The sequence below is a fragment of the Antennarius striatus genome, chromosome 4 (genome assembly GCF_040054535.1).
Source record: "Antennarius striatus isolate MH-2024 chromosome 4, ASM4005453v1, whole genome shotgun sequence".
Taxonomy (NCBI): Eukaryota; Metazoa; Chordata; class Actinopteri; order Lophiiformes; family Antennariidae; genus Antennarius; species Antennarius striatus.
In genome coordinates, this window is record NC_090779.1 from 17233527 (window position 1) to 17258360 (window position 24834).

General features: G+C 42.9%; 1 protein-coding gene across 1 annotated transcript; it reads left to right on the plus strand.

Annotated features, from left to right (window-relative positions):
* Positions 1 to 1527: 1527 nt before the first annotated feature.
* Positions 1528 to 19019, plus strand: LOC137594526 (teashirt homolog 3-like). The gene is made up of 2 exons (XM_068314066.1): positions 1528 to 1920; positions 14365 to 19019. The coding sequence occupies exons 1-2, from the start codon at positions 1881 to 1883 to the stop codon at positions 17673 to 17675; spliced, it is 3351 nt and encodes a 1116-aa protein (XP_068170167.1). The 5' UTR covers positions 1528 to 1880; the 3' UTR covers positions 17676 to 19019.
* Positions 19020 to 24834: the final 5815 nt, after the last annotated feature.

Below are 24834 nucleotides of genomic sequence, written 5' to 3' on the forward strand. Positions count from 1 at the left end.
ACTCATGACAAAATGACTAACCTGAACTCTTTGTAATATAGATCTATGAAGGTAAAACTTTTAGTCAGAATTAGTGGCACACTCTAGAGTTAGAAATTTACATGCATTACATGCTGACACCTCCCACTGTCAGCTCACACTCCGGGTATTTTTTGGGGGGGTCGGGAGCAGGAATCGAACTGCCAATTTTGGAACATTGGATGACCGCCCGCTCCACCACTGAGTCACTGTCACCCCTGATGCAACATTTAGTGTTTGAATTTGGTGTAAACTGGAAACATTGATTCATCATGTCTCGTGTCAACTGTTCAGTAATGTTATGATCTTGTGGGAGATATTTTTATTGACATGCTACATGCATCGTAGTATCATATATTAATTACTTAATAACTAAGACCTAAAGCTGTTGACCATGTCCAACTCTTTAAAATAACAGTGTGTCCATCTTCTCATGGCTACTTGCAGCATGCTATTATAGTTCCTCTTCTTTTGTTTTCATTGTTATTATTGTTTCATTTTATGTTATCATTGTTATTATTTATACAGGTATTTTCACTATGGCTCATTATGGCCGTATTATTATTTCCCTTCATAAATGCTAACTCTATCGATTTCTGATCATTTCTACCAGAACAGTGTTTGTGTTTTTATGCTTCACATTTTACGAACCTGTTCACTATTAATATTCTTAATGATGCCCAGACTCTTTCTACTGACAAAAGGCTGCTACTTATTGATTCCTATCCACACTGTAATAGCTACATTACTGGTATATCATAGCGTGTATGTTGGTTTATTGATTTTGTATATTTCAAAAACAGGCTTTGGTCTCAGTCTTTACTCAAACTTCCCCATTGGCTTATGGTTCCACATAAGGTTTTCAGACACATCTATGTGTACATTAGATACTGTTTGTCTGTTCAGGTGTTTCAATGCAGGTACAGTACTGCTATAAATGATTGCTGATTGTACATTTATGTAATAATCAGTTATTAGTACTTTAATTGCTATTGCTACTTTAGCTTTCTCACACACAAAAGTCAAATCTACCATATTATTGTGAACCACAACAAGAGTTTCTGAATTTTTTTTAGAATCAGTGAAATATTATGAATTGCTTTACATTTTAGGATAATACCTTTACCCATGTTTATCCACTATCGTGACAAACATGGAAGACTTAAAACATATGTAATAGGTAAATAATAAAACACTGAAATATGATACCTATAATTTCTACCAAAAAAAATGACAACGGCAGACAAAAATATATATATATCTGAAAGTGATTATTTAATATGTAACGCTTTTGAAATTTAGAGCAATTAATGTGTGACTTCATTTGAGTCCGCTTGTTTATAGAACTGGCAGTCATCATTACTTTGGGTGTTGTAATCTACAGCTCATGAGTTCTGGTGTGAACAGCAGAGGTAGGAGGACACACGCGTGGTGTCCGCCCCTCTCTGATAAGTAAAGAGTTAACGGAGCGGTGGGTTTGCCCATTCTCCTGCTGTGAGTGACGCGATCATCTCTTATCCCTCAACTTTGCTTGTTGCCAGACCAGGCAGCCGAGATGGACGCTGGCTATCAAGGCTGTCATTCTGAACACGATCACACCAAATAAATTGCATTCTACCCTTCCCACCTTGCTGATTTATTTTTCCGCCGACTTTTCCCGCAGGCTGCTGATCCGTAACGATGATTTTTAGTTTTTCTTTCCATCGGACTGCGCGACGTTGTGCCGTCTACTACACGAAGGCGTGAATCGCTGCTGAGTTAAGAGGTGGATCTTCCCGGATACGGCGAGGGGGTATACTGATTTTTTTTTTTTTTTTTTTTTCGTAAAGAACAGTTTCAAGGAAATCCCCTCAAATAAAAGAATGCCGCGGAGGAAGCAAGAAGCGCCCAAGCGCGCAGCAGGTATGTGTATCCAACTAGAATGTGCGTAAAAATAAGGATCGCTGTCCTCAAACTGCCTTTGTTTTGTAAAGCTCACTTTACAGTCACTGCATTTCCGTTTCCACTTTGTGGGGTTTTTTTGTGTGTGTGTGTGTGTGTGTGTGTGTGTGTGTGGCTTTGTCACTCTTGGTTTCTCTGTTCGTCCTCATACAAACTGTGACCTTTTCTTTCTTTTTTTTAAATAACACACGGACAGTTTGTGTAACACAACAATCTGAGGTTCTGTGGTTTCGCTTTGAGTCGCGTCGGATGGATTGACGGCTGCAAACTCTCGCTTCCTATTGCTCCCGATGTGAATCCTTGACAGTTTACTGATCTTTATACTGCCATAATTTGATCTGAGTAAAGCTTGAAACAACCATCTTTTTCTTCGCGGTGAGTGCCTGAGGCGTGCCATAGGGGGCCACGGGGGGCTTTGTGCGCATGTGATCCGAGCGCATAACTTCTTTGCACAAGCGGAGGAAAAGCCCTACCTCTGAGCATTTTTTTTCTCTCCCTTTGGATAAAATAAACAATTTGAGTCCACACAAAGGGGTTTCATGGGCTGGAAGTAGCCATAATCGACAGTTGCCATGTCTGATTTGATGGTTGATTGATCGGCTGTCATGCGCCTTTGATCTGATCCTTCCCGATTTGCATCAGAAAATCACTTCCCACCATGTGCTACAGGCCTCTGACGTCACGTTTAAACCACTTTGAAAGGCCCTGTGTACTTTTTTTAGGCACTCCCTCACTTTCTTTTTCCTCTTTTCTGATGGTCACTCAGGAAAGAGTGAAAGAAGGGGATGACAAAGTGGTTGAACTGTGACATCACACAGACATACACATTTCCAGCAGAGAACATCACACTCCTATGTCCACACGCTCACTTTTTCACTTTGAACACACACACACACACACACACACACACACACACACACACACACACACACAAATAGTGGGTACAGGAGGTGGGAGGAGTGGGTTAGAGGTTGTAAAAGGAGCCGTGTGCTATGTAATGGAGGGGAGGAATGGGTTTGCTCTGTCAGACTGGGCCGTCACAACGGCTTTGTTTCATGTTTGATTTAATTGTCTCTCCCCTGACAGCCCCATTCATCAATGGCTTTAATGGTCAATCAGAGACAGGCTGAGTGAGTGCTCCCATTCTGTTTAGCCATAAGCTGGCCTAGGCTTTTATTTCATCAAAATACCCCAGCCTAATGTACATGCTCACTGGCTCAGAGTGGCCGCGGGGAGCACATAAAGAATGACTGAAAGCTTTCTGATTTCAGATCAGTGAGAAGGATGGCTTTTTTTTTCTTCTCTGGTCTCGTCTCCTCTCGACTCTCTCCTCCCTGCTACACTGTTGTTTCTCTGTTGACGAAAAGGAGATAAAGGCTGTAATATAGATTGTTTTGTATTTTTAGAAAACAACTTTTTTCTCGGCGAAACCACACTTCTTTGTTCATTCATTCATCTATTCATTTTTTTTTTTTATTTTCAGTCTCCCCTTCCACCCCTGTCAGTCAGCCTGTGCAGCTGCAAGTTATAAAGTTGTCAACTGTTCAGTGGCACACAAAGGGTGATGATGAATTGATTGCAGCACAGAGCATGGTGATAGAGAGAGCAAAGAAAGGATGACAGATGATGGGCCTTGATTAGGGACTTAGGGGGAGAGTCAGCCCACTGCAACCTTGAGACTTGCATGAAAAATCCTCTCTCCCCCCAACTACCCGCTACATACACACACACACACACACACACACACACACACACACACACACACACACACACACACACACACACACACATACACTGCTTTGGTCTCTCATTGTCTCTCCGCCACACACTCCCTTTCTTTCCTTCCTCTGTCTGAGAGGGTTTCTCTCTCCGCAGTAGAAAACTTGTTTTGCCTGCTTCATTAGCGCTGGTCCAATTAGCCGTGAGGCTGATGGAGTCCTGACAGGCCCTGTGATTGGAGATGACAAGCTCGGGGTGCCCAGCCCAATGAGGTTTGCCACCACTTTGATGTAATCAACTTGATATTACACAGAGCCACTCGCCTTTGGTTGTGCTGTAACTCAATTTTCCGCTGCAGGTGACAAATGGGCCTGCCTACCTGGGTCAGGTCTGAGTGCTCTTAACAACCGAGGGCAGCTGGCCACGCAAACAGCCGAGCAAACACGAGAAAAAAGTTCTCCCAGCTGTGGAAATACAGGCCTTCCCTCCTTCCTTTGCGACCGGTTCTTAGCTTCGACCTAAGCCCGGGCCGCAGCGCTGTTGAGGTGGCTGCGCGAAGTTGAAATGCTCCACCAACTTAACAGGAAGTCAGCTTTGGCTTTACACTTGTGGGTAAAGCTGCAGCAATTTCACTGGAATGCCTAACTTTTACAGTATGTCTGCAGAATGGTGTCAGTGTGTGTGAGTGTGTGTGTAAGTGTGTCTGGTGTCTTTAGGTGGGGATTGATTCTGATTTGGACCGGGCTCCAAAGCTACAGTCTCTTCTTACCGCAAGGCCTGGATTAGAGCTCCTAGACAGGCAGCCGTCACTCGTGTGTGTTTGGTGTGTGTATGTATGTGTGTGTGTGTCTTTGTGTGTGCTTGTTTGTACACTAGTGTGCGCGAGTGGGCGCTGAAAGATCAGCGAGCATGCACTTTTTGGATATGTGTGCGTGGTTTGGATTGTGATAGCGATGAAAGGAATTGTAACTAGACCACCTACTCTGGTCGGACCATGACTCTGGACCGTGTAAGCATCCCATGTTGTTCAGTCTGGTCCTTTCGTCCCATTTGTGTGTCGCCCACAGAACTTTTGACTTATAAACCCAACACAATAAGACACCATCACGCTGTGTGACGGAAGCATTTGCAGAACACGATGCAGACACATGCACATATGTTGTGACAGGGCTGCAAAAAAGCGGCAAGTGAGATGAAGTAAGCTGTTTTTTTCTGCCTTCCTGTTATTAATGTGTGAAAAGCGTGTACTTAGGGAAGCAGCGGGAGTGTGAGTTGGGTCGTAATTGTTGGAGAAGCATGTGGACTGACAGCGTCAGCAAGCTTTATCAACAATCGGCCTCCTTTGGCGTTATTCACAGGTGAGAGCACGGCGAATGTTTGGCCTTGTAGGCCCCGTTGCTAATGAAAGTCCTGTGGCTGGATTCCGGTGAGGTTGAGTCACGTCTGTGATCTATGTGTCTGATAAGTGCATACCTAATGAGGCTGTGAGCACCAGTGAAAGGAGGAGGAAGGCTGACAGAGTGTTTCCCACAGGTATTGACAGATGCCTTTTTGTTTTTGCCATAGGCCTGACTCCATAAATCCTGCCCGTGTAATGATAACAGTGCCACAGTGCCAGAAAGTGAATGAAAGGAAGACTGTAAGAGAAAAGAAAAAGAGTGCAGAGGAGGAGGAAGAGTAGGAGGTGCTGGTGGTGGGGACGATGAGGAGAAGAAGAGTGGGGGCACTGAAACGGGCCTTCTCTCCTTTTTAGCACACACTTGGCAGATGTCAAGCCACAGGGTTGGGCTCCAGGAGAGAGAGAGGAGTATAAGTGCTGTTGTAATGTCACAAATAAAAAAACGTTTTCCTTTCAACTTCCAGTGTGCTTTCAGCCGAAGTTTTCAGCCGGGATTGCTGTCTGGGCACCGAGTCGGAGGCTTTATAAAAATAGTCCCACCGCTGTTGTGATAGATGCAGCTGCACTGTGGCGACAATTGGGACAGGCTGAACCCCCACCCTCCCCAAAACACCACTTCCCACCCACCCTCTGTCTTCCACCCCTCCCAGAGGTAGGGAGCGTCAGAGCTCGGTTGGATGTGTTCTCTTTTCGGGGAAACTGAGCCGCTCCGGTCTTCAGGGGTCCTGAAACCCAATCCAGGAGGAGAATAGCCTGGCCATGCCAGAGAGCCGATTTCCTTTTCAACAAAGTCATTTATCACTAACCCACCCTTCGCTTCTGACATGGTGACGTGTGTCATTTATCAAACAGGCTTTACCAGACACACAGAGAAGGGAGGTGGATAGGGGCAGAGAGGAAGAGAAAGAAAGATTGAAAGAGGGGAAAACAAGACAGAGAGCGGAGTGAGTCAAACAAAGAGAAGGAGAGGAATGGAGAATGAGGTGCTGTGTCGGTGGAGAGGGACAAGGGAACGGAGAAACCGTCATTGAATGTGTGTATGAGAAAGAGACAGAGAATTTTTCCAGGGAAGAGTAAGTTTTCCTGAAACCCTTGAGGAGAAGTGTTTGGGAGCGAAGATTTTTTCGAGATGACAGGGAGGATTGAGTTACACGGACTTGTGTTCTGATGAGTGACAGTATGATCTTCCGTGACATGTCTCGAGATGTCTAAATGAAGGGGTGGGGTGGGGGGTGTACTTTGTGAGTATACAAGTCAGACAAGTATGTTGGTGTGTTCATAATTTATGCATAGCAAACATGCGTAGGGGCGCAGTGAAGCTGTGTCAATGCACATGTGTGGCCATATGGCATCAGTGTTTAATGGTGTACAAGTGCGCATGTGTATACATTTTTGTGTGTGTGTGTGTGTGTGTGTGTGTGTGTGTGTGTGTGTGTGTGTGTGCATGTGTGTGTGCGTGCACTGCTCCCTGATGAACGAGGCTGACAGGTATCACTCATGCAGCAGCCTGGCCTTTAAATGAACCCGAGCTGCTCTGCTCTCCCGTGGCCCTAACAGGCTCTCTCTGAGATGGATGCTTCTTTAAAAATCAGATTAATGATGGATACCAGGCTTATAGTGCCATTTATCACGAAGAATATTATTTAGGCCGGCCGTGTATGGCTGTAACTGGAGAGCCGGGACGAGGAGAAGCAGGGTGGAAAGCCTTAGACAGACACTCACTGTGTGATGGATGGTTGAGCGCTCTCTTTGAGTGTTACTAGACACCAGTGCCGCAGCAGTAGGCCATAATCAGATAGCCCAGGGATGTTTATCCCACAACTACACTTCCCAGATTGCCTTGCCTGGAGGGTTGCCTTATGAAAGGTATATTCTATCATTATTATCATCTTCAAAAAGTTAGTGGACTCATGAAAAAGCTCTAGACACCGAAAGGCACGTAGACGCACTCATTGAGTTTATTGCAATTATACATTATGAACCCATTGGACCCAATCTAACTGCTTGTAATGACTGCCTAAAAGTTTCCATTTAGCTTTGCCCAGAAGAGGCTTCAATTCAGCATCATTCCCTAACAATCATGAATAAAAGAGTACAGTGAGGGGTCAAGGCAATGCCAGTTTTGCTGGGCTACGGAAAAGTGTCTAGTCTTTTGTCCTCTTTCTGTTCCGTCTCTCCGTCTTCTATCTCCTCCTACTCGCAACTGTGATTTATGATGGCCATCCATCTTCAGGCTACGTCCATCACCTCCTCGTTGCTAGGCGATCATGGCAGCAGCTGCGCATTGTGGGCGGGGTGTGGTCGTCCCACTCCTGAGCCTCAGCCTTACTTCCTTCTGCCCCCCCACCCCACCCCACCCCACCCACACACACACACCAACCACAACCCAAAGATTTAACTTTAAATTCGTTTCTAGTCCTGAATAAAACGCAAATCTAATCCCAGTTTCAGACCAGCACCCGTGCCTTGTTCTAAGACTACGTCTCTCTAGAAAAGAATGGTCTTGTATTCAATAAGCAAAATGTTACAATGCATACAGACAGTTTTGTCAAATGAATGAGTCAGCACCAGGTAACCTGAGAAGAAAATGGCAAACGCTGACCATTTAGAAGCATTCTGTCATTGACTCCTTGGAAAATGTAATCCCAGTATTATGCTGCAACAACTTCGAAATAGTTCTTAACACACATTGAAGGTAATTCCCATGTTTTTAATAATCTGCATTTTACTGTAGGAGCAGAATTGGAGTAGCGGCTTTGTCAATCAGCATTAAATGTGTTAATATTACACAAATAAATAGAAAAATAGAAAAAAAATAAATCAATCATTTAGTAATTATTTATTAATACATATTAGTGTTAAGGCTTCCTTAGAATGAAGTGTTCAATCGGGTGACCAAGAGTTCTTTGAAAGAAAATACGTTCAAGTAAAGTTCACTGCTGAAACCACGCCGTATCTTTAGAATAGAATAGAATAGAATAAAATAGAAGAGAATTGCTGTAGTTCCTAAAACTCAGCCTTAATTTCAGACACACAGGACTGCAAGATTCAATTAATGCAATGCCATAATTTGTAGTTTCTGTCTGGTTCACAGCCATCATTCCTGTATGTCATTAAATTTTGTACACATCTGTAACCTAAGACAGCACATAGGACAAAGCGATATTCAGATCTGTCAAGTTTTTGAAGAACAAATACAGATTTTATTCACCAATTGTGTTCTTGTCAAGATATTTCATTTCCTATTTCATTTCATCACCCACTGTATTTTCCATCATTTGAGCGTATTGACAGCTATGACAAAGTAATCACTCCTTCAAATAAGTTGGATTAGATTTTTGCTAATAGACACACTTATGTCTTTTCTGACCCTTTGAAACCAGTTTTGATGCAACACCCTGAATAATTGTATACCTATCTCTCTTCTAGAAGTAACATAGGAGGCATGAGAAATCAACCTCCTGTCTATCCTTATTGATGCAAACTGGTGACCTTTTAGCAACATTCTTGTATGAGGAAAAAAAATAGCGGATGGAATGAGAAAATGAACAGCAGTTCTGCATTGTGGAGTTTTGTTGTAAAAGCAGAAAAAGTGGAGATACGAGCAGGTTTAAGGGAGTCTGACAGCACTTTATTGGACACAACAGTCTCGGCGTGCACATGGGAATGGAATGCCACCTGCCTGCGTCTCAGTCCATATTGCTCGGTTCTATACCCGTGGAAGCGGTTTATTTTTGATTGTTTCCATTTTGTTTATTACTTATTGTGACTTCACAGGGTTTCAGGCTGGGACTATGTTACAGAGTAACAGTAGACATTTATGTGTTTGTGGCTCATCTCATGTCAGATAAATAAGATGAATTTCCAGGACTTGAAGGTCTCTTTGCGCACCTGGTGGCTTCGAGGTCTGCTCACAACAACAGTCAGATGAGGGCCGAATCTATTCAGTGTGTGTCTCTTTCACTAACCTAAACCCCTTTCTCAGCCTTACTTTCTGTGTATGTGATGTGTGTGTGTGTGTGTGTGTGTGTGTGTGTGTGTGTGTGTGTGTGTGTGTGTGTGTGTGTGTGTGTGTGTGTGTGTGTGTGTGTGTGTGTGTGTGTGTGTGTGTGTGTGTGTGTGTGTGTGTGTGTGTGTGTGTGTGTCTCGCTCTCCTCTCACGGTGTGAATTGACAAGGTTTAGCCTTAAGCTTTGCCTGGGGCCAGAATGATCTCTCTGTTTTTCCCATCTCCCATATCACACATCCTGCACTACAATTGGTGGACACAATGTATTCACAGTGCCATCAGGGGGTAAAGAACACACACTAATAAAAACCGACAAAGACACCCATGATCGGATGTAACTCGATAGCCTGTATTTAGGAGCGCTGCTGTGCATTAATAACCTAGAAAATGAGGCGCACAAGATGGCCCTTCTCTGGTCACATCCAGAGGAGCGTTATGTCAGGAGCATTTTTCGAAACACCGCAGATCACCTGTTACATATTTTTTAAGGGACTTCCAGGCAGCCTGTTGGGGATCAAAGGGAAATGAGGGCAAGAATAAAGTTTAATTGAATGTGATACTTTGACAAATGTGTACAACAGAGAGGCATTTTAGGTATGTTACAGATCTGCTGCTGCTTTGACAGAATGGGGCTGTTTAGGGACTGAATTATTCTAATCTATTTAAAGAGTTTCTGTCTCCCGAGGAACTTTGATCGAGCAAGTGGAAGTCAGTGGTTTGAGATTTACATGATTGAGAATGAGCTGATTTCCTGTCCTGTAGAATTCTGGGGCTGTTTCCTGTCAGCAAGAGCCCCTTGCTGAGAGTCGGTGTTGGTTTAAGGGCGTCAAGGTCCTGTTGAAATACAGCAAACGTCAAGAAGCACTCGTCACGTTGTGACACAGTTTAACTTGGTCCTTGCCGAGTCCTCCGGTGAAGTGACCCACTGACTTCAAAAGTCTCCAAATCCTTTCAGTGGCCTTTCCTCTGATAATTAACTTTTTTATTATTAATAATTATAATAATAATTCTAACAATAATTTCTATTGTATCACTCATAAAAGAAATCCAGCTCAGTTTTCATAAATTGGAAATTGAAATTATTAAACTAGTACTGATACACTTCGACCTCAGGTTTCTTTCTGTCTGCCTTTTTTCTTTTTTTCTTTTTTTGGTCTTCTGAAGACCATAAGAATGTTTTATAATCTTTACAGTTAGCTATACAGAACCACCCATACATGTGGTTTCCTCTCATTGGATCGTATTTGAGCTGTCGTGCAGCTTACAGTCTCTGTGATGAAATTGTAAAATAGATGCTGTCAAGATATGAACCCCATGTAAACTTTATCTTTGTCAGAGTTATTATTTATTTTTGGTCTTTATAAATTTCCTTGTAGGATCTTGATTAAGGTTTTTTATGTCTCCGGTTTAATCTGTTTATGCAAAAGTCTTTACATTGACATTATGACGCATTATGGTTTATAAAGGCTATTATACATATCGCCATATGAATATAAAAAGGTCCTTGTTTCACTATATCTCCACACAATATCTTCAGAACAATAAAAATGCAGACATTTGCATCAATACAGCATCTTTTTTAGGAAAACAAAATAGGTGTACTTTTGTACGAGCAAAAGAACTCACCTTTTTTTTCTATTACAGCTCCTGTGGCAAGGTTGTCTCTTTTATTTTCCAGAGAGCAGGCAATCATTAGAGTATGAGGGTCAGACATAGGTAAGAGTTTTTAATGACGCATCCTGTTTACCACGCTGCTGTTGGGTGTGATCAAATTCACAGACTGTTTTCCCAGCTGTGGAGGTCAGACCTGAAGTATGCACATCGGTCATCAAGGGACAGATTTAAGAAAAAGGGACGCAACTTGCGCTTGATTGACGGGGTGGATCGGATTGTCCGTTCACACGTTCACATTCACTTAAGAATAATTAAATCTGCCGTTTTGAGCTGTGCTGATATCAAAAAGACTAAAAATTTTGTGATTTTTATTTATTTATATGTTTAAAAATGTGTTCCTCATGTTACTCGTGCGGACGAGTTCTATTTAAAATGCTGTATTGAAAAACAGACAGAGCTTTCAGAAGCACTGGAGGAGAAATAACCCCTGGGACACTGAGAGGCTCTGCTTTAGCGGCAGCCACAGCACCTTCCTGCTTAATCACCCCGTGTCCCTGCCCTGTCTGTTGTTTGTGATCGTCAAAGCAGCACTGCAGTATTTCTATCAGATGATCTCTCCCTCCTCGTCTATGGCCCTTATGTTTATGAAAATGATACTCTGCAGGAATGCCTCTTGCATGCCAAGATGTCACTGTTTTCCCTCATCGCTTGCATCTACAGCGTGTGTGTGTGTGTGTGTGTGTGTATGTGTGTGTGTGTGTGTGTGTGTGTGTGCATAGGGTGGGGGTATCTGAGCTGGTGTCATAACTGACTGACTAGCTTTATTTATAATTATGTGTGGGTGTGTTTGAGGTTGAGTAGCTAAAGGTGAAATGTGTTTTTCTGCTTGTCAGAGTTTTTTGTTGTTTTTTTGCAACTTGTGTGTGTTTGTTATGTCTACTCTGAAAGCGCCCCTCCTACCATTTTTATCCCAAAAGAAATCACTTGTGGAACCTAATGATTCTTGTCTTTACCCAACATGGCAACAGAAAACACACAAACACACACACACACACACACATACACACACACACACACACACACACACACACACACACACACACACACACACACACACATTGGCCCTACACCATATGCTCAGTTATTAGTTAAGACTGCATTAAAGAGTATTGTTGTATTCATAATCCTCTTCTTTTTTTATTCTAAGGGAGCCTCTATACTCACATCACCTTTTATTAGCTTGATAAATCACCTCTGTTGTCAGTCAAGCCATGGAGAATAATTGGATGTGGTTGTCGCCCTGTGTGATGGATTATCAGTCATTGGGGATTAAATTAACAGATAGTGCTTGGACATAATGGTTTTATTTTGCATTTTAAATTGCCTGGGAGCACGGCTAGACTCCGTAGGTTTTCTAAATGGTCCTTTTGGACTTCTTTCTGCCTCTCTTAGCTATCTACCCTTAATGACAAATGAACAACAGCCTACAGGGAGCACTTTGCTAAGAATGAAATGTAAAATTTCATTCTTAGCAAACTTAAGACAAAGGCTTATGAATTTGATGACAGGAATTTAAAATGGATTGTATCAATACCATGATAAAATAGTGGGGGTTACCGTGGATGGTTTATTTTCTTGTAGATGAAGAGAAGGGAGACCAGACAGTTTCGTCAAGCAGTTTGTGACAGTTTCACCTGATGCAAGATGCTATTTTGTGCCCGGTTGTCAGAAAACAAACGCATTAACTGCTCCATCCCTTTCAAATGATAGTCATATATGAATACCTTCCAGAGGATGAGCAAAAGAGAAGGCAAAGCAAAAAGGAAGAGGGAGTTGGCTGTTGTTTGAGCACTGGTGGCAGTCAGATATCTCGCTTGCGTGTTTGCCCAAGTGTGAGCGATTTACCTCCTCGCCCCAATCTCCATCCTCCCAGACCCCTCCCTTTCCTCCACATCCACATTATCATAATTGTGTCCAGAACATGAGAGGCCGGGGAAGTGATCATGTCATTTTATTTACACCCTGCTTGGCCCTTTTTACAAACGACATGCCACTGACTGCCAAGCGGACTGGGGCCCGACGACATCTTTTGATCAAGGCTGTCGGGGCCTATCAGCGGAGAATGGCAGGTAATGGATACCCAGTGACAAATCAAATCTCAGGGAGGACGAAGAGTGGCCCGCACCTGCCAGGTCTCCATTAGACTGGCCTCTCACTGGGGCTGCCTGCTGACTGTGCCCCCAGGGCCCAAATCAGACCAGCGCCAGCCACATGGCTGCTTAGAGATTGGCTGTTAGCACTGGAAATGAGAGTTATTTCAGCTATGACATTTTTGTTTAGACTGGATGTGTGCATGGGTACTAGACTGTGTGTGTCTGAGTGTGTGTATACCTACATGATCAAGCCTGACCGCGTGAGAGCCACACTATAACTATACATGCAGCTTCTTCCTGACATTTGTCTTAGTTTAGACTATTGTCTAAATGACCTTAGACATGTATGCATGCAATTTTCAATTGTCAGTATTTTTTTAAAATTAGTTTTGTGAATGAGCTTGATTGGAAACGAGTGATCTGAGAATGGGGCGAGATTTGTAGGTTATACGGAGGATGTTGGGTCACTACTATAGGAGAGAAGGGACTTCTTGTGTATTTTGAGTATGGGGCAGTTTATATAAACACAAATACAAATAAACAGACTTATCTGTAACTATATACTGTATGTGTGCCAGTGGCAGATCACTGATGCATTGACATTACGTTGGTGCTTATCATTCAAGCTTCCCATGATCTAAAATTTTTCCCGGTTCATTTTGATCATTTAATGTTGTTTGTTAGAAGTGAAATGTGTTTGTGTGATGTTAGCATGACATTCAACACATGTTTAGAGTGTTGAGCTTTGTTTCAACTTCAGATTGAAGTTTGAACCAAGAGTATTGCCTTCCTCCACTCTTTAAAATCTAATGAACTCAATTCAGTGGAGATCACTCTGTGGGATGTCTATTAAATATGTCAAAATTTCTTCAACAAAATTCTGACATCCTTTTCATGGAATTCACGATGATGTGTGCGTGTGTGTGTGTGTGTGTGTGTGTGTGTGTGTGTGTGTGTGTGTGTGTGTGTGTGTGTGTGTGTGTGTGTGTGTGTGTGTGTGTGTGTGTATAATCAGAGAAGAGGCAGATGAAGAGGCGTCAGACATATTAACTGACAGATGGAGGTTGATCCAACTCATTTATTACCCCAGAGGAGAATGCCACAGTGAGATTGGGCTTCATTAATTTCAGATTTAGTTTTCATTTCAAGCTGTTGCGCCCTGAGATAAATAAAATGGCGCATTATGTTTTTGCCAAGATATTTCTTTTTTGTTTTCCTCCAATAGAAGGAGTGAAAAGAGGGGAGGCAAGAGTTCCGTGTGGCTGGGGTAGTATATAAATACAGGCTCGCCTAGAGGAAAATAACACCTCAACGGTTGATGAGGTGAAATGGGATGACTGTAATTTCTCAGCTCAGCTTTAAAGGCTCCCACACAGATGGCTCATTTATCCCTGGGAGTCCTCGGGCACACATAGCAAGGAAACTTTTTCTCCAGTTATTCTAACATAGCTTGTTCACTCCCTGCAATTTAACTCATGTCTTTCTTTCTCTCTGTCTCCATTCTCCTTCTAGCCTATTCTCCCGAGGAGCTGACAGAGCACAATGTGGAGGAAGAGGAGGCAGAAGCAAATGACCTGTCCTCAGCCCCTCAGGATGACCTTAACATGAAAGATGACTTTGTGGAGCAAAGCATGGGGACTGCCAAGGAACAGACATGTGACCAGGAATCAGCTGGGGCCACAGAGCTCTCTGGACAAGATGTGGACAGTGAGTCACATGTGAGTGAGACTAGTGACTGTCTTTCAGATTTTGAGAGCCCCCATAGAAAAGCTGATGGAAACCTAGTCACAGCATCTCTGAACGGTGTTACTAAAACACCTCCTTTAGGCATGGACACCTTAGAACAAATGAAAGCTATCTACTCCAGCTTCATGAGTAGTCCTTTATGGTCACCACTAAACTTTAATTCAACTGTGCCACAGGCTCAATCGTCAGCTTCAACAGAGAAGCCAACTCGTAGCAACAGTACTAGTAGCAGTAGTAGCAGCAGCAGCGGTAGCTATGACTGGCACCAGTCCGCAGTGGCAAAGACTCTTCAGCAGCATCCTGCCCAGAGCCGTCACTCTACTCAGTCTGAGCACAGTCTCTTCAGTACAGTTCAACTCCACAGACAAAACCCAAAACTGTTTGGTTCCATCTTCAGTGGTGCCAGTAAATTCCGTTGTAAGGGCTGTAGTGCTGCTTATGACACCCTGGTAGAGCTGACTGTTCACATGAATGACACAGGCCACTATCGGGATGACAACCAAGACAGGGCAGGCAGTGGCGGAAAACGCTGGTCTAAACCTCGTAAGCGATCACTAATGGAGATGGAGGGTAAAGAGGATGCTCAGAAAGTTTTGAAATGCATGTATTGTGGCCACTCCTTTGAATCACTCCAGGACCTCAGTGTCCACATGATCAAGACCAAACATTACCAGAAAGTGCCTCTAAAGGAGCCCATGGCTCCCGTGGCAGCTAAAATCATGTCTTCTAAGAAAAGGGGATTCATGGGGTTGGACCTCACTGCCTCACCACGTTCAAGAGAAGGAACCCCCAAAACTAAGCATCTACAAACTGACCTGAGTGAACTCACACAGAAACCTTCCTCCAGCCCCTACACCTCCCACAATAACCGCCATGGTCACCAGAATGGGGCCAGTTACGCTTGGCAGTTTGAATCCAACAAATTCCAAATTCTCAAGTGTATGGAATGTGGAAGTTCCCATAACACACTACAAGAGCTGAGAACCCACATGATGGTGACAGGACACTTCCTGAAGGTAACAAGCTCTGTGGGAAAGAGAATTAAAACTCTTCCTGAGGCCATCTCTCCTAATCAGGGGAGAGTTTCCACACCTACCGAACAGAGAGTCCAGTCTGTCCCACTTGCACCAACCACCTTCTCTCCGCCACCTCTTCAAGCTACCGCGACCCCCCCTGCTACCTCCCCTCCTCTTAGAGAGATCAAAAAGGAGGAGGTTGAGGAGGAGTGCACTCAGCAAGAGTCTGTTGGAAATGAGAAGCAAGTGACTGATTCAGTTAGTAAGAAGGAAGATGCAGAAAAGGAGGAGAAATGTGACATATCAATGTATAACTATCTTACTGAAGAAGACCTGAAGGAGAGCCCTAAGGGGGGCTTTGATATACTTAAATGTCTGGAAAACACTGTGACATCAGCCATCAACAAGGCACAGAGTGGGAATCCAAGCTGGGGTGGTTACCCAAGTATCCATGCAGCGTACCAGTTTCCTAGTGCCCTCAAGCTCCAATCGGGCAGTACGGAAAAGAATTCCACAATGAAATTCCTTTTCAATGGAGGAGATGGCTCATTGTCCTCCCCTGCCAAGAACCAGCCCCTCATTTCTCCACCTCTTAGTCAATCCTCCCCTTTTACCAGCAACAACTTCCAGGCAATCGAGGAGTTAGTGAAGAAAGTGACAGAGAAAGTAGCAAAAGTAGAGCAAAGAGTAAAGCAGTTGTCTCCCAAGACAGAGAATCATCTCTCTCCCTGCAGAAGTGAGGCTGAAGAATCACCTAAGGGAGAGGCTGACTCACCTCAAGAATGGAGGTCAGTCACCCCAGCCACTAGCGATCGGGGAAGCCATAGAGACAGAGCATCCCCATGCATGGACCCCAAAAAAGAGACAGCTGTCAAATCTCCACTTACCTCTGCACTGAGATGCAGCACCACCATTATCACTAGCCATACGCCTCCTGAGCAACCCTTTGTCAACCCTCTAAGTGCTCTTCAGTCAGTAATGAACATTCATTTGGGGAAAGCAGCCAAGCCCTCTCTGCCAAACCAAGATCCCCTGAGCCTGCTATCCAGGCTTAACCAGACCATGGCTGAAAGGGCGGCTGTGGCCGCTCCTCCCTCACAGACCAAAAAGCTAGAAAGTGTAGTTGATAATAGTTTTTGCCAGGCAACTGATGATGAGCCTATGGACCTCACTAAAGGGAAAAGCAATAGAGGAAGCTCTGCTGGCTCAGCTCCCCTTACTCCTTCATCCACGGCCTCCTCCATCTCTCCCTCCTTTGTTACTCCGGCAAAGCTAACAGTTGTCTCCCCTTACACATCCAGCAGCCCCCTCCATGAAAATGCATTGTCAGATATTTCAGACATGTTGAGGAATCTGACTCAGTCCCAGCATGTCCCAAAGCCTCCATCACGGTCCCGGGTTATAGATAAATCTGAGATTCTGGGCTCTACTAATGATGATGATGATATGTCCCTGCATGGTCACAAACGCAAAGGTCGCCACTCAAACTGGAATCCACAGCACCTCCTCCTTCTGCAGGCCCAGTTTGCCTCAAGCCTGAAGCAAACATCAGAGGGGAAGTATATTATCAATGATCTCAGTCCACAGGAAAGAATGCATGTGTCTCGTTTTACAGGTTTGTCCATGACTACCATCAGCCACTGGTTGGCTAATGTCAAGTACCAGCTAAGAAGAACTGGAAGAACCAAGTTTCTCAAGAACCTGGAGTCTGGTCAGCCTATGTTCTTCTGTAGTGACTGTGCCTCACAGATCCGAACCCCTGCAGCGTATGTAAGCCACCTGGAAGCACATCTAGGGTTCAGAATCAAGGATCTGGCCAAGCTGTCCCCCAAACAGACTGTCAGGGACTCTCACACTCTGTCTGAGAAACTAGTGCCCCTGGAGTCCTTCCTTCCTCCACAATCACAAGTTGACTGCAGTAATAATGGGGCAGTGTACCGCTGCCAGCTCTGTGTTCGTAAATTTGCCACTAAGCACGCCATCAAGCTTCACCTCAGCAAGAGCCATGGGAAGTCTCCAGAGGATCATCTGCTCTATGTGTGTGAACTAGAGAAACACTAAAGCAGTAGACATACTGGAAAAGATATGTGGACTGGCTGTTAAAATAATTTCAGAAAATACTGAAAATGTGCTTAAACAAAATGATGGCATGAACTACTGTTAAAATTGTCAGCACAAGGTGTTTACATCTATTCAGCCCATAAAAAAGTAATTTCTATGTATTTCAAAAACAGCATTCATTTCACTTAAGAATATAATGTAGGTCAGAGATATTCAACGCAATTAGTTGACAGTTGTGAGATAACAGAGGTCTGATTATTTCATGATCATTGTGAATCTCTTGACTAGAAGGACAGCTAATAACATGACTTGAAATGTATTAACTTTATTGTATTTATTTTTTTATTTTTTTGTGAGTTTGGTTTTTATTTGCTGGTAGACTGCATGTTCAACAAGTTTTACTGTTACATTTGTACAGTCCTGTCCTGTCTTGTCCAGATTTCAATATACCCTTCAAACTGGTAATTTTGTAACACCATAAAACAGCCAAATGCCTGGGAAAGCTCTTTAAAAGAACCTGCCAAACAGCAAATGTTCATTGCTCCTTTTTCTATATTTTTTTCGCCTAAATCCATTGATATTTCTTGTTGATTGTAAAAGCTGCCTTGTTCTTTATCATTAAGGGGCACTTAAAATCCAGGTCTGTGTAAAAATGTATATTTAGTGTATAAGCTTACAACTTGCTGTTTAAATTATGCATACTTGTTATATTTCCTAATTTAAGAGGACTATGACTATCCACTGGTGCAGAGCCTTTGAAGAAGATTAAAAGAACATTGTTTTGCACAATAGTTTTATAAATGTTATTTGATAAAAAAAATGCAATACAAATATGTTAACGCCTTGTGCTTCTATGATTAAATCAAATTAACTGCTGCATAAAATTTGCTTTATTTATTGTTTACCAGAGAAATTTGTACATCAAGGTTTATTATCAATCTCTGTTCGACAGCAATATTTTTTCAGTAACTGAAGTAGGCATACTACACTAGTCCAGAATTGAATTTCTTAGCCATGACCCTACTTTTTACAAAGCTTATTGGGAAATAATTTGCCTCAGAAAAAGAGCTAACCCTCCAAGTTGTTGTCCTACATTGCCATGACTAGGCATGTGGAAATCAGCTTGCTCACGAAGCTACATCTGGTGCAACATCATCAGCCTGAAAACTCTCAGTATTTTTATCTGCAGTTGTCTTCACAACTACAATTTGTCTAGATATTCCTGGTAATTTCTGTGTCGTCGTGTTGTTTTGGGGCGGACTCGAGAGGTGCGAGCAGTGCCACTGCCTGCAAGGCGTCTGGCAGGTGGTGTGTGCTGCATGTAAACCACCAGATGTTTCTGAAACGAGCCACTGGAGGAGGAGGAGGAGGAGGAGGAGGAGGAGGAGGAGGCAGGCAGGCAGGCTGCAACAGCAGGCAGAGTGGGCTGATTACCACGGGGGCTTGGATGCCATCAGGAGCCCTGGGCACAGACAGCAGATCTGGCACACACCTGGACTCCAAGAGTGTCCCTTGGAAAAAATAAAGCAGATCCTATATACGCACACTGAGACAAGTTGACAGTGGTGCAGAATGCACAGACAGGTGCTATTCCCTCAAAGCAGACTTTTGGATCTAACAATATTACTGGCAGGTGTTGATGCTATCAGAGTAGTCACAATACAGGCTCGGTGCCATGTAATGAGAAAGTTTTTTTTACATATTTGTCAGTATGCATGTTAAAGGCGCTCACACACACACACACACACACACTCACGCACCCATACATATACTTCTCCGATTATCTACCATCTACCTTTGTCTTATTTGAAGATACCTTGGGACATCATGTTCTCTGTTTGATGTTCCCAGGCTTTGCTTGTCATGACTGAGTGACTTGGGGCTACGGAAGTTATCTGGTTACTATGGTGACGGCCATTTGCCCAGCATCTAACCCTGCTCGCTCACTCAACAGAGGACAGCCCGAGTGCAGCACACCCATTTACTCTCTTAAATCTCATCATCTCGCTTCAGTTCCTCCCACCCGGGAACAGATTAATTAACACACACACACTGTGTCCTGACCCCGTCTTCTCACACAAACTCATTACCGCCTCAGACTTGCTCCTGGCTCTCCAACGCTTAGGATACATCAACCTAACATTGTGGGGAAAACCCAATGATGAGTCACATCTGACAAGCAGAATAAAGCCCTGAACAAAGGATGATAATTGAAAGATGGGATTCAGACCGGTAGCCATTGATAATGCGAATGAAAAAGCCTGAGCTGCTTTATTGAATATCTTGTGAGTTTTCAAAGCTACGCTGAGTTCTTGCTGTTACAAAATAATCTTTCAGACACAATCTTCTCTACTTCTACTCTGTATGTGTTGATTAATGCTTTAGGCTTAGGAATGGACGGGGTGAGGATGGTTGGGGGTGTTAATTAGATAGTTGACACTTTGGGGGTTAATGAGGGACTGGAGGGAGAGGGCTAAGTGATCGGCCTTCTGCTTGGATGAGCATTATAGTTGCTGCTGGAGGTGTGTAGTGTAGAAGCTGAGGACGTGCTGTAGCCAATTATTTAGCATGAAAGACACAAAACTCCTCTCAATTGTATTTTTCTGCTGTAATAAAAAGGAGATTAGATGTGTTATCTATTGTTTCTTTGTCTCAAATATCCTTGAGGGCTGGGTAGTTATAGATGCTGATGCGCCTCAATGCTCCTAAAACAAAGTCAGTAGTGAAGGGGGAAGAAAGGAGGCGGACAGGACAGGGATAGGATAGGAGGAGAATGAGTCCCCCCACACACACATACACACACACACACTCCTCCACTCCACAGATCTCCCATCAGCTCTTGTCATCCCTCTAATGAATATCAGTTAAATTGCTCTGTGGATCTGAGGAGTTTGGATGTCAATGTGATTTGTGTGAGTGTGGTTGATGGAGGGGCCCAGACTAATGAAAGGCGAGCCTAGCCTGACAGAGTGATGAGCATCAAGCCCATCAGACCAATCATACAAGAGTGGTTGACAGCGCCGACAAACAGACAGCTCACGGAGGAGAGGCCATGCATTTAGGAAAACAAAATGTCTGCCAAAATAGTGGTGGATGTCGTCAGAGCACATTGATATATAACGTTGTTGCCTTAAGTGTGCTTTTGCACAGTCGCACACAGGAAGCTGCGTTACTCCAAACTATGTGTTTCTGAAAAAATCTCAAACTATTCATTGTGATTTATAGACGCTGGCTCTCCTGTGTTTTGATGCTTCGTGTTAATCAAAGAAAGTCTTAAAAGTATCAACAGGTGAAGAGGATAAAATGTGTTAACTACTGTTATAAATGATCGACAAATCAAACGTTTCTCAGTGTGTCAATGGCTTGACATCACAATTTGATAAATGACCACACTGTTGGTGACAAACGTGTCAGTCTTCCTAAATCCTCACATGACAAGCTCGGAAAACCAGGAAGTGCTGTCCGTTAACACGAGACTCCGCCAAAAATGTGACCTAATATCTTCTGATAGTAGCAAAGAGGTCATGGGTTGAGCCAAGTACCCCAGACCTTTGACTCATGTCTTTAATCTGTGGAAGTGACACCATTTGTGATGGTCAGTAATTGAATTTTGAATCTTTTTTTTTTTTTCAAATATGTAGCAAACAAACATATAGCAAGAGCAAAGCAAGAGCAACACTGTTCCAAAATGCAGAAGTACATTCATATATTTGTATAAGCTTTTCAGGAACAAATGTCACACATGCCCAGAGGAAAAATTTTACTGCTCAAAGCTTGCTGTTCTATAGATCATGAGACAAATTTGAGATTCTCACCTCAGTGTCATTTTAGTGTCCATGTCTAAAATGTTTCTCGTATGTTTCTCCTAAAATTCACGAGTATAAAATCAGTGAAACTATTAGAAATTCTGAGAATTAAATTAGACCTTGTTGAGATCTCTTCTGAAACTTAAAAGGAGACTAATTTGAGATTTAGTGCATCTTTTTGCTCCTGAGAAAATATTGGACACAGGAGAAATAAGCCTTAGTCTCAGTTTGGCATCCTACAGATCTCATAGTCTAGGAGAAGTAAATGAAACATTTTTGAGATCTCTTGTCAAATTTTATTTTCCTCTGAGTGTACTTGTCTGACTAGCTTTGAGAGACCACACAGAGCCATGCAGAGAAACTGTAAGGGTGAATCTAATCTATAAAAGGCTCTTGGTTAATCCACACTAAGCACAAGCTAATTTGAGTTCTAATGTTAATGTTTTCACAGGTATACCCAGTAGTTAAAGGATAGCTCACCCAAAAATGTAAACACTGTTTTTAGTGTTCAGTGGAAATTCAGGTGAAGTTTCTTTCTCTTCTTTCGGGTCAAAATATTTGTAGAGCTTCACAGAGTAGCAACAGGAAAAAAGAGAATGACTTGCTTTAAAATGTAAATGTTAATTAAAAAAAAAAAAAAAAAACAGGTGGGTCCGGATTATGATTTAAAAAGACTTAATATGCAAACGTAATTAACTACACACCTGCTCTGACATGCACAACCTCACGTGTGTAAATGCGTCACTGTTCGATGTCAAGATCTTGCTGTACCTCAGTGTTTGCATGCTATGTGGAGGTTGAATGTATGGAAGAGCAAGAGCTCTAACAAAACTAGAGGAACAAGTACAAGATTTTGGGTGTTGCATGTGTAACTCTGATTGATCTTGCAGAATTTAAAATAAAAAAGAAGTAAAAAAACTTGAAAAATTGTAAAAAAAGAAAAAAAAAAGAAAAAAAGAAAGACTTTAAAAAAAATCAGTTTGTGATCTCAAGCTAACCTGGGTAACATCATACAATGTACAATGAAGTCTGTTTTTAGATAATATTTTGATTTTCTTATTAATTACTATTGATTCATACTTTATTATTTCTGTGATCTAATTACATAAACAGAAATTGGAAAGGCAGTCATAAATGCATCTGGAACTGCAATTCCTTTCTGCCTCTTGAGGTCAATGATAATGAAAAACTTCAAGCAGATATATTGAAGGTCAGTATTCAGTTGGTCCTTTCTGAACAAATATATTATGATTGGCAACTCCAGTAGTTGAAGAAATTGGCTAAAATATAATTTATTTGGATGGCACAAAAGATACGACATAAATTAAGTTTCACACAACCTGTTTAAAGCAGGACTACTGCATTGTTATTCCTGGCCATCTGGCATTAAAGGTACGGACATGAAATGGAGCCAGCAAAGCGAGCTGAAGAACACTGAACACTGTTTGTGTTATAAAAAAGACACAAGGACAGGACAATCGCTGTTACACATATTTTTGCATTGCATCCAACCCTTAGTTTGCTCCTTCATCCACCAAAACATCATTATAGCGACATTTTGGTTCCGTGCTCGAACGCAGGCGTAATGACAGACCTTCATTGTGGCAGTATTGTGGAATCTCTTTGTAAATCTTTGGGTCTGATTTCCAAAAATGCCTTCGGTAGTGAGTCTGTGCTTTCATGCCGCTGTGTTTCAGTGGACCCTCACTGCCTGAGAGAGCTGTCGGAGGTATTTTGGTGTGATATCTGACAGATTTGCTGAAGACACTTGTCTCAGGGCACTACTCTATATATCGTTAGTTTAATGCACAATGACATGACCAATTATAGCAAGCTACATGCTCTAATAGCATGTCAAAACCTGTGTATCAATCCATTAGATCCTGTCTCCCATCACATTAAGTGGTACCTTTAGCTATCTGTTCGGTACGCAAAAAAGGAAAATGCTGACAGAATGGAAAATCTGGCTCTGCCGTTTTTCTTCTTCTACTCCTCTCTCTCTCTGTGTCTCTCCGTCTCTCTCTCTCTCTCTCTCTCTCTCTCTGTGTCTCTCCGTCTCTCTCTCTCTCTCTCTCTCTCTCTCTCTCTGTGTCTCTCCGTCTCTCTCTCTCTCTCTCTCTCTCTCTCTCTCTCTCTCTCTCTCTCTCTGTGTCTCTCCGTCTCTCTCTCTCTCTCTGTCCTTTCTCCTCCAGTCTCTCTCACTGCATTCACTCACTTTCCCATCCCTGCCACAGAGCAAAAAAACGATACGTCTAGATAATGACCTGCATTGTTTACTTAGCTCCGAAAATGTATTTGTGCAAAACTTTAAAATGCATTTAGGAGGAATCATTCACTCTATGCAAAGCCTTGTTGACATTGGGGGTGCTCTCAAAAGCAGGCAAAGTGTCATAACAACATCATACATCACCGTATCAATTGGAATAAGAGGATCTGACGATTACTTGGAACAGACCGGCACATTCGACCAGGAGCCGCCGTGCTTCCACCAGTATTTGTGCATCACCATGCTTTGTCGGCCGTGACAAGAGGTTGGAGGAAGTGTGTGTGATTTAGTAGACTTGGTCCTAACGACCTCTCTGTCCTTGTGATGAGGACACACAGCCTCAGGGCGCTGGCGTGGAGGATGTGCCTTGGACCGCCTGGCACCTTGCCTGGCACCATGCGTGGCAACACGTCCACACTCGGCCGCCATTCTGATGGATTGGCCTGTCTCTGGTGCCACCTTCATAAAATCACTTTTTGATTTGTTGTCATGTTTTTCTCCTTTTTTCTCCTGTTACTCGGGTTTTTCACGGGTAAGAACACCCTCTGGTCAGGTATTACAAGAGTGATTAAATTAACCTTCAATAAATCAGCATAATAGAGCATTACCTGTGTGTTTGTGTGTGGCTGCCTGCCTAAAAAAGTATGAAGCTGTGCAACCAGGAGGTCAACATCAAATGTCCATTGATGACTACCGTATGAAACACAGTTACCCTGTGGCTGAAGCTGCTCTTTCCAATGTGTCATTTCACAGGAAACACATCAATAAGGTGCGATTACAAGGCTGACAAAATTAATCAAAACTTTCATTTCATAGAGCTCCGGTTTGAGAGTGCTCTGATCAAGTCACATTAGTGAGAAGCTGCTGAATGATTTTGAATGGAATCAAAATCCATTTGACTTCCCTTCTGTTTGGCAAGAGCTTATTATTATCAGGAATAATTTCTTAACAGGCACAAATGACATCAGTGGATTTTAATTTAGGTTCTTGAATTAAATACACATAATGATATGCAGTGGATATAATGTATTGGAGCTTATTTTTGTCAGCTGGTTAAACTGACAGACAGTGCATCGATCCAGCAGTA